Here is an 11,087-nt window from a genome sequence, read left to right as displayed (position 1 = left end):
CAATGTTCAACATTTCTCATTAATTCATGTGCTTGTCTGCCCACCTACTTATAAGCCGGGTCATTCAAATCTCGAAGTATTTCAACACATAATGAATTAATCATGAAAAGGAATGTAATGTAGTATGAAAGGAAAGTAAAATTCAAATATATGATCCATTAGTTACTAGCTTTACCTCAGATCTGGTCAGGTATTGGAGCTACACGTACAAGAGCATGACCTTTCTCCTGCTCCTTGTTCCTTCTATGCTGTTTCTGAAACGATTTTCTATAGTAGTATTACAAAATTTTCTCCTGAATAATGTTCTACATATTTTGTATGACACTTTGATACAACTCATTCATTCCCACTGAGCTTCAGTTAATAATCTTCATCGCTAGCCTTGCAGAAAACAGTAAGTTTTGCTCAAAGTGGACAAGAATTTATATGCATTTATTCACCCTCACTACTCAAACATTCAGAAAATAAAAACAATAGCACCTTCCCATTCTTTGCCTCTGAAGAGAATTTGTGATCAGCTTCCATCTGCCTAGCTTTTGCCCCCTTGCCAGTTTCTCTCTAGCATTCTGCAAACTTCTGACTGCAGAACAAGTATTCAGAACTAGAGGAAAGGCATTGGACCAGTGTGCCGAAACAAGTGAGCCAGAGAAAGGGACAGCATGCTATTTTTCCTCATAATATCAGAGGGAGCAAGTGAACAAGCTGTGCTGGCTTTACTCCACAGACGCCAAGAGGAAGCCAAAGCTGTCCCCATTTACAGGAGCTCTCTGACACCAAGCATTCTTGTGAACAACAGAGGATAAGCAAATGAAGGCCAAAAATGCAGTGCTCAAATTTAAGGCAGTATAAACACTGTGAGACTGTACAAGTAGGCAACATGACATCTGATATAAAGCATCGACCACCAAAACAAGCCTCTCCAAGCAAAAATTGGCATTAAAGTTAATTGCCGGACAATTAAAGCAAGTACCTTCAGATCAGATGTGGCCAAAGGATTTTGTTCTAAGAAAGCAGACTCTGTCCATTCTTTTCTTATTGCTGTCAGACTGCTACAATAATGGTAAAGGAATTCCAATAAAAGGAAAATCACAATGAGGAATACTTAAAGGATTCCTGTACTGACATATACACAAGACAATCTCCTGAAGTCACAGCACCTTCCCTCCCCCCAACTATTTCAAAAAAAGAAAGCTCATGTTTACCATGTACAATCTTTCAATTTGATTTGACTTGACACAGGGTGTAAACTCCATGCATTTTCCCTGGTGCTGCCAAGAGGCAGCCCTTAGAATATTGTTTCAAATCCTGATGAATGTCAGGGAGGCAGAGCTTGCAGGAGCAAACCACTTCTAAGTCACCAGCTGGCACTGAGGTCATGCTGATGAAAACATTCATCTATGCTAACCACTCCATAATACACTTTCTCACACAACTTCCCTGCATAAGAGACATATCTTGACATTCAGCATTCTGAGAAGTGTCAAGATACAAAAGCACCTCTTCCAAGGTCTTCAAAAAGTTTGCAATTAGAGCCCGTGAGAATAAGCAATTAAACTTTTATTCATAATCATTTACGTATGACTGAAAATATTCACCACAAAAAGCAAACTTTCAGTTATCTTGTATTTAGCAGTGAAAATACTCGTCTCTTCATAGTAAAGCACCAAGGAGTACATGACAGAACAGTCAGAAACAGATTCCATGTATCAGGTTTTTTCCTCACAATGTATATGACAAAGTTGAAAATTTTATAAAAGGCTAAAAGTTCCAGAATAAATTCTAGAGTCACCTGAGTGCTTGGCAGGAACAGTATTATGTAGTAACAGCTACTTTTTTCTGCCTTTTTTTGCAAAAAAGAGCTACTTTTCACAAAAGTGAGACAGACATTAATTGGGCCAAACATTGGGTTTCTTACTTCATCTGAATTTTTCAATGGGAGCCAAACAGAACAGTTTGCTAGTAGGAATATCTACAACTATAAGAGCAGATGTCAAGAGGAAAGAAAAAAAAAATATAATCACCTCATTATAACCTGATTGGTATAGCCCAACCACTTACAGACACCTATGCCCACTACTCGACTCAGCTTTTTCCATTACATTTAATTAGCATTTCATTCAAGCATACTACATTTAAGAAAACATGACTTTTAAGTTAAGTTGTGTACATGGACAAATACATGTACACAGTTTTGGTAGTCATTTAAAGCTGTAAAATTTGTATGTCAAGAGAGTCCTACAGACCCCATGATTAAGGAGAAATAACCAGAATCAGAATGTTACATACAAAACAATATTCTAAACACAGAAACCAATACAGTTATCAAATAATTCGAGAATAAAATTGTTATACAAAGAAATGCTGCCTTTATATCATTTCAGAACAGCAAACGAGAAGGCAACATTAAGAAAAGTGCACAGCAGAAAAGAATTGTTCAGTTTTCTGAAAAAGTTGAATTTTTCTTCAGACATCAGGCTTTTGTCCAGGATGATATTGAGTTAGGATTGCTTGTATTTTCTCCCAGATCAGGCTCTTCTTGCATTAGTTCTCAGTAAGGCGCTTACTCTGACATGTAGGAACGATACATCAGGGCCACAATAATTGCTGCTATCGCTGGGATCACCCAGTTGGACCACGAACTAGAAGGAAGTTTTTGAAACAGCAGTTTAGGAAGTGACAACCAGCAAGGTTAAAAAAAAAATAAAATAATTGCTTAAAGACGTCTTTCCTCCCCACTCCAACAAATACTTCAAAGTTAGGACAACAGAACAACCAGGCTGGCCAGTAATACTCTAGCCAAGTAAAAAAGCTTGTATTGTAAGCTCTAGTACAAAGCCTTAACAAGAAGTTTGCTTACTAGAGAAATGTAAGACTAGCCATGTTTAAAGTCATGGTGTGCTGCCCATCATTCATTCATTCATTCATTCAAAAGCCATTTAGGTAGTGGCATCACACACACTCTCAAGCACCCAAGCTCCTCACTCAGAGGCAGGGAACAGTCCTCTGAAGTTTCAGCAATAGGCAATCGTCAGCAAGATATAACTTCATACAGTTTGATTCAGTGGTGTTCCAAACTGTTTCTTCCCCTCCCAGTTCTGAGAGATTTTCTTTCTTAGAGACACATTCCTCTTATTTCCCTTAGATGCAACAGTTGTAGCAAATTTTAAAAGTGAGGTGGAAAAGTCAGCAATAGCACCAAGTGTCTTCTATTCACCCAATACCCTCCAGAAATGAAGGCCTGTACCCAACATAAACCATTTCGTAGATACGTCAATATGTATCAGTAAGAGAAAAAAAGTCTAGCTAGTAAGCAGACATGCTTGTGAAGTGGTACATAGATGCCAAATTGGACTTTCTGTAGAACAGAAATTTTCATGCACCATCCTCTGACATCTAAGCTTCAGGTAGATAGAAGCTGTTCAGCTTTTTAAGCTTCAGAAACATAAGCATGCAGAACTCTGGCATCAGGTATCATACTATACCTGGAATTAGACTGAGCAGTGGTTATAAGAGTTTCCTGGAAAGCAAAGCATAAAAAGATATTTACATCAGGCAGACACCCCTCTCCATCTTAACTAGCCCTTACAATTTCTTAAAACTCGTTAAGTGGGACTAATATAAAAACAACTCAGTGCACTGCATTTGGAAAGCATTTTTCTCAGAATTCCTTTAACACTGTTGTATAGAAGCTAGCTAGCAGCAGTTTCTGTAGGCAACATTGCATCAAAAGTTATTTAAAAAAATATACTCACAAGGAATTTTGCAACAAGTTTTCCATGAAGCTAACTTCAACCTCAGGCTACAATTAAAAAGTTTTATTCACCTAAAAGACTAAGATGCTTTACTTGCCTAAAATTTAATTGAAAAGTCTCTGAATTAATACACAAACATTTGTTATATCGAACTTACATGAAGAAAGCTACTAATTTACATCCATTTATTAAACTGAGGTTTTTAGTGTGGTGTTTCAGACTGCATAAGAATCAGTCATTTATAGTTGTTACTGATACTGATTTGGACTTCTTGTTCAGTTTCCATAGAAAAAGCACAAGATCAAATCCCACTTGGCAGATGATCCAAACTGCATTTAAAAGATCCAAGCATTAAAACTATATTTAAATTTAGTAGTACAATATCCATCACTGAAAAATTAATTGCTTCAGTATCAGAATATCTGCAAATCATTTAACGAACAAAAGATTCCCAACACCCTCTCACAGGTTCAAACAGGCTACTTCTGCAAGCACTCAAATCATCACACTTTTACATGTGGCAAATACCATGTTTGAAAGAATAAGACTCAGTGATTACACTGACGCTGTTTTTATGAACCTTTCCATGGAAAACTAATCCCTAAACCAAACGGCATGGAACAGCTTATGCCCACACTATCAAGGCTAACACCTTCTACAACAGACTTGCCACATCCAGGGCCAGGGGATGGTTCCTCCCACACCAAGACAGTAAGAAAAATGCAGCCCAGCTCATCAAAACCTGCTTTTAAACACTGTGACACTGGACATGTACATCGAGGGTACTTTAAATACAGTGCAAGGATGAGAAAGACATTTGAAAGCCCAAGGCCTTCTGACAGGTCCTAGAGAGCCAGTGCACAGGGCCTAAGCTGACCCCTTTACCCACCCAGAGTGCAATGCCCTGAGTGAAACTGTCTTATCAGCTACACCCACAGGTCCTCCTGGAGGAAAAGTGCTCCAGCTTCCTTCTGGAATGATGGAAAACACACATGTGCTGTAGGTACCTATGACTAGTACTAAAACAAGGGAGGGAAAAAGCCAAGCGGGAACATTAGTAAAGTCACCTAAATACATCTTAACTCCCAACTGACCACACTTCGGCCAAACTAATTTTCTAGGTACTTCAGTTTAGTAAATTCCTATGAGCTTAATCGAGGGATTACTACAACTTGCACTGGGCAGTCTGCTGCTCAGTTGCATTTATGGTTGCTGCTCTTACAGTTTAAGTGTACAGTGCCCTGAATTTCAAAAGAAATCTGAATAGCAGATGTTATTCTTGATGGGAAGAAGCTCTGAATTCCAGTCATCATTCAATTTCTTATTTTTATTTATAAAGTCCTTAATAATAAAAATAATAACTGCTATAGAAAACATTTCAGTGTGTATTGGGGTTTTTTTTCTACTTTACTTCATTTAACTTACTCATACTACTGGAAGATTTTACAAAAGTGATTGTTTAAAAGTAATCTCTAAAACCAGCAAGAGTAAGTTACTGTTCCCACTACACTTCATTTAAAAATTATCTTTAACTATTTCCTAAGCATACCGCTGTACTGTTAAGCCAGCCCTGAGCAAACATCCTCTTGGCACACAGCAGCAGCAACTGTACAAGTTAATCCCTGATGTACTTGCTCCTTTAAGGGACCCCTGAATTTCATAAATTTAGTACCAACACAACTTCATTCTATTAAAGATAGAAAAAAAACCCTTAAAAAAATAGGTGCAATACTGTTTTGATAGGACACTTGGCAAAAAATCTACTGAAACAGTCAGTAAGGAAACAGCATTTTCACCTTGAAAAGGGTTCACAATTGCAAGTTAACTGATGTATAACACAACAATCAAATGCCTCTATGTTCTCTACCTACTAGTGTTACCAATATATTAAGCATCTGCCAAAAACACTTATTATTAGTTTAATCCATTCTGTTTATAAACTGATTTTTCTCTTAAACTGACTACTAGAAAACCACTGACTGATTCTAGATTCAGCTTTTTGCTACAGTGTAATGTCATCACACTTAACCTCTTAGTTCAAAACCACACAAATAAGAGAACAGCTAACAGGAAGAATAATTTGAAGCCAGATCAATAGGTTTAGTAAGAGACTTACGACCTGAAACACTACACTTAAATCAAGCTGAATTATTTTTGCCTCTGGGGGTATACCAGTTATGGACAGATGCTGTCCCTAATGCCTAAAAGAAACAGTGTGACATTTTAAAAAAAACACACTTACTGTTGGTTTCTGAAGCTTCCCTCTATCATCCTGCAAGAAAACAAGCAAGAAACATTTAGACAAAACCCAAAGCACTCAAAGCAATCATTTATCATTAAATTCAGTTTGCAATTTATTCTGTTAGTGTACCTATTTTTAGGAAACTGTGAAAGAGCAGATATCAGTGTATGATTTTGAGCTACCGTGAAGAAGATCACTTCCTTGAATAACACTTTATAGTATACAATACAGAAGTGAAACCCGAGTCTCCAACATATTTCATTATTTCTTGTGCCCATGAGTTTGCATTTCTTTTGTCTCTAAACAGCACACATAATCTTAGCTTATACACCAATTACAATCATTAGTTTACTTCTGCCTGGTCTAGTAGTATTATCAAGCAAAGTCACTGAACTAGTTTTGGTTCAACAGCCAGTGCAAAGGTCCCAAATTCTATAGATCTTTCATAAACCCATGAAGTTTTACTTGAAATAGTCACATTCATTACCAAAAAAGACCAAAAGTACATAATCTTAACAGTGCTGTATTTATACATTATACTATCAAGCTGTTTGTTTCATATCAGATGAAAACAGGCACTTGTCAAACAAGTAGGAACTGGACTAGTAGCAACGTTAAGAAGAATTTTACTGGCATCAACTGCCATCTGAAACAGGTGACAAGCCTGCAAGGCTGCAAGCCTGCAAGTGTGTATCAGAGCTGAATTATTTTGTATTAGAACCTACACTATTCATATTTATCAAAAAAGGACCCGAGACAGATATAAGATTAGGAATCTTACTGTGAAATAAGCTACTCAAGACAGCCATGTTTACCCTGAATGCAAGATAAAACATACACAAGACAAATGGAAGAGGCAGGGATGGGCAGTAAAGCAGAACAGATAGGCACACTAGCAGCCTAAGCCTCTAACAAGTGGGTTTCGACTATTAAGGCCTTATTTAAGCTCTCCTGCATCTATCTAAAGGAAGCCAAAGCAGCAGCTCTGTAGCTAGAAATAAATAATTTCAAACTTGAGGCATCAGAAAAGTGCTTGTTGAAAGAACAGGAAACAGTAAGGACAGTATAGAAAAGAGGATGTGACAGATGACCCAGTGGGAACTGATCATAAACAACTCTGACAACCACAAGTAGGGAACACTGACACAGCTCAAAACCAGGGGAGACAGAGAGAGGGAAGACAGAGCATCAAACATGAAGTATAATGCTTACAGTAGCCATTTTCTAAACATACTTATGAAGAGCCAAGATTGTACTTTTAGATCCAGATGGAAGCCTGGCCTATGTATTTACAATAATGAAAGTGGCTGTTAGTAATCAGTCTGCATATGGACATAAGAAAATGTCTAGACATTCTGACCTATCACCTTCAGGGGTTATAGAGTCTCATTATAAAGCTCACAGGGTACATCAGAAAGGGCATGATTCCATATCCAGTTTATTCAAGAAATAAGTTACAAAATATTTTAAAGCAGCAAACTTTTATATATGACCATCCTCATACTACACTAATCAAATCCCTTCACACTAGGAGAACCTACCTCCAGCCCAGGTCCATCCATAAACAGCTGCTGGGTTGGCATCCAACCAAACTAGTAGCTCTCCTTTATTCTGAAGGAAATTACCAGAAAAATAGCTAGATGCAAAAGCTACAGTAAACAGCAAGTACTGGTACTCTCATGTACTCACCGGATGAAGTTCCCCAATAATAAAGGTTTCTGACAGTGTCCTTGCATCTGTGGAATGGCCAACATCTTCAAAGTTCTCAGTAGCATCTCCCCCAGCTTGCTCCCTGAGGACCTCTTCACCACCTGGGTGCTGCAATTTTTAGTGAGATTGAATTTGTTACTGAAAACATTCCACATTTTAAGAATGTAAATTCTTAATTTCTACAATCAAAAAAAAGTCCTTGTAAAATCAGCTGCTAGACTTCTTAGAGCAAACATGAAGCCTCTCTGAATAACTAGAGCTTTATGTACTCTCTGAAGCCAAAACCAATGAAGCTAAATCTCTACTCCATCAGTGACAGAGCAGTAAGAGGCATTACACCTAGCAGCTAAAGCATTTAGAACATTACAGGCATCAGTCTTTTAACAGCCCAGCTATTATCTAACATTACATTCCATGTTCTCACTTTTGCAGGAAATGTGTATTTCTATCCAAACAATGCTTTATACAGCAAAAGGATAAAAGCCAAAAGGTGTAAGTTGCAGCATGAACATTCCAGGTAGATATAACAAAAAAGCTATTCACAAGAAGAGCACTGAAACAACTGGCAAAGGAGCACACAGAATCTCCATCCTTTGAGGCTGCCTACACAAGGCACTAAGGAACCTGACATTCATGTTAATCCTAGTCTGAGTTAAGTATTGGACCAGATAACCTTCAAGCATCCTTTCCAAAATAAATTACTGTATGATTATCTAGTAAACCAGCTACTTTGGAACTGTTTCAGCACAACGGAAAACTCACACAAAACACCAGGCTAGCAATTTGGTTTTAGCAGACTATGGAATCCCAAAACGACATTGCTGATAAAACCCTTGAGATGTAGAAAAGTGGTCTCTCATTATTTCCTAATACCTTAACCCATCACCATTCTCTTAACTTAAATCCCTGTTCTCCACTTTTATTCTTCCCCACGATGAGGGATTGCATAGTTTCACATTTCCATCCATCAAATAACTGTCTATGTACTGCAAGATATATCACATCTTCTAGTTCAGTCAATTTTCTCAGCTTCATCTAACAGGTAAGTAACATGCTGTAAAAATTCACCACTCAACTTTTAAGTAGGGAACTACTACATAAACATTGGGAATTATTAGGTAAGCAAGTTGAAAGCACTTCAGTGCTATTGGCTTGGATTGAGGCAATCATGAAATAAATTCTAATGTGACCAGAGACAGAGGAAATAAGGCTTTGGAGCCTCAGTTCCACTTTTAATTTTATATTCTGTAGTCAGAGGCATTATGAAAATAGGCAAAAATTCTACTATTTAGGGTTATCTTGCTTGGAGCATAGCTGAACAGAAGGGCTATGCTTAGACAGTAGATTAAAGAAATAGCATAACTATTTCTGCTAGTCTAAACCATTCAAGTTAGTTTATTTCAAACCCCCCTGTATTAATCCCCTACCAATTCTTCTCTTCCAAAAAAAAAAAAAATTCATACAGACTGGGAAGACACTATTACTACTAGTTTTCAGCAGTACCAGAACCCCAAAATTTGAATCTTTGCATTAAAGGAAGACATTTATCTTAATCTATTAAGAAAGTTGCTTTTAAAAAACAAAACAAAAATAAACACCCCCCACACCCCCAAATCAAACCGAAACAACACAACACTTTTTAAAGAGCCAAGATACCACAGCTAGAAGGGTAAGGGTTCCCCACCATGACTAAGCAAAAGCAAGGTTAAGCAACTGATAAAGAGATTAGACACATCAGTTGAGCCAAAAAAGGTTAAAAGAGTGCATACAGAGTAAAGATTATGCAAGCAGATGTGCAAATATGGCATGCTGACCAAAATCCTGCCCTTGAGTCTTTCCTGATAAGCATTCAGGGAAAGGAATGGACAAAAGTTGAGGGATCACTCAAGTTCAGTGCCTTGAAATGTATAACTTGGGTCTAACAAGATCTCCCAGATATTGCCACAAGTAAGTCTTCAAAGAATTGCTTCAGCAATGTGAGGTTTGGGGGTTTGTGGGCTTGGTTCTTTTATACTATGCTAAAGAACTGTGCTCCCCAAAATACAACTTATGTAGCATCTTCAGCAGAAACGAAGACAAAGCTCCTTGGAAAAACAAACAAGACAAGACACCAAAGTTAAACTACCCATCAAGCACTAGTGGCATGAGTAGCATGTAAACTCATGCACTGCAGTGAAACCAAACCCCACTCATACAAGTAGATAAAACACTAGTTACTCCAGCAAGTTGTCAAGATCACATGGTTTACATTAAATTCCCCCAGAAAATTCACCAACCAGCCAAACAAGTGGATACCTATCGGTATAACTGCATCTACATTAAAACCATTTCAGAGTACTTTAACAAACCATCTGCAGGTTGCCAACTACAGAAGGATCATGCACTAATTTGTTACCAAATCCCTCCCTTGTGTCACTACAAAGCAATCACGTAGCTATATAGGCAGCTTCAGTGAGGCACTCCGACTTTTCTCTGTAGAATTACTTTTTGGTCTAATTAGTAACTGATGCCTTATCTATAAAACCACAGTATCAGTGTCAACACAGTGACCATGACCAGCCCTCTCAGTGGCTATCACACATCAGCTGAAGGGGACAAATTCACCCTCACCTCTGCCACCATAGCTGGAAAAGTGGTAGTATTTTTTCCTTCACACCAGCAAGACCAAGGTAGAGAGAACCACACACAGAGTTCACAACTTAAGCCATCTAGCATGTGATATTACTAGTAACCTACTCAATATACATAAAAGTACTTTGAAACTAAACACTTTTTAGATGGCACCTCTGCTTAAAGATGCAAACTTAGAAACCTGCAAACAACTAGCACATAATACAACCAATTAGTGAAAAGACTTCACCTCCCTTAACGAAATGTAGCAACTGTATTGTCTCAAAGGGCAAGAAGTGACTTTTCTATCAAAAGCCTACCACCTTTCATGGTTTAATAAGTTTCTCAAAGTTTGTTTATATGGGCCTTTGTTAACACTTCTGCCTGGTAAACAAAGCTTGTGTTTCTACTCAAATGAAGAGCCTTTGGATAGACCCTAGAATTGGAAAGCCTGCAAGACTATATAGTGACTCCCAAAGCAAAATCCTGCTGATACAAATAAGTGAAGTGCTTTGTGGTTCAAGGGAAATGAAGAAGCTTTTGCTGATAAATAAAGGTAATATAGCTCATTCCTAGGACATTCCCAATATAAGAACATAGGTATTTAAGTTACATGCATAACAGATGTCTGTAGAGAGCCAGCACTAGTACATAGCATAGATTAATTCTTCACAGGAGCACATTACAAAGTTTTCGATAAAGCAAACAAGCAGTTAAACTCACTACTCTCATCTGGGTCAGAAGTCTGTGATTACTTCATCCTGAATGCCTAT

At 37.8% G+C, this 11,087-nt stretch overlaps 1 protein-coding gene across 1 annotated transcript; it reads right to left on the bottom strand.

Moving 5' to 3' along the window:
• Positions 1–1,534: 1,534 nt before the first annotated feature.
• LOC113476093 (cytochrome b5) lies at positions 1,535–10,326 on the bottom strand. Its single transcript, XM_026841418.1, has 5 exons — positions 10,315–10,326; positions 7,684–7,812; positions 5,995–6,024; positions 3,483–3,517; positions 1,535–2,639 (listed from the first exon to the last, which is right to left on the bottom strand). Exons 1-5 carry the CDS (start codon positions 10,324–10,326, stop codon positions 2,561–2,563), a joined length of 285 nt encoding a protein of 94 aa, XP_026697219.1. The 3' UTR covers positions 1,535–2,560.
• Between the last annotated feature and the right edge of the window lie 761 nt (positions 10,327–11,087).

Source organism: Athene cunicularia (genome assembly GCF_003259725.1).
Source record: "Athene cunicularia isolate RWA chromosome 2 unlocalized genomic scaffold, athCun1 chr2_part1, whole genome shotgun sequence".
NCBI classification, from domain to species: Eukaryota; Metazoa; Chordata; class Aves; order Strigiformes; family Strigidae; genus Athene; species Athene cunicularia.
The sequence above is the reverse complement of the archived record's forward strand: the minus strand, read 5'-3'. Positions and strand labels throughout refer to the sequence as shown.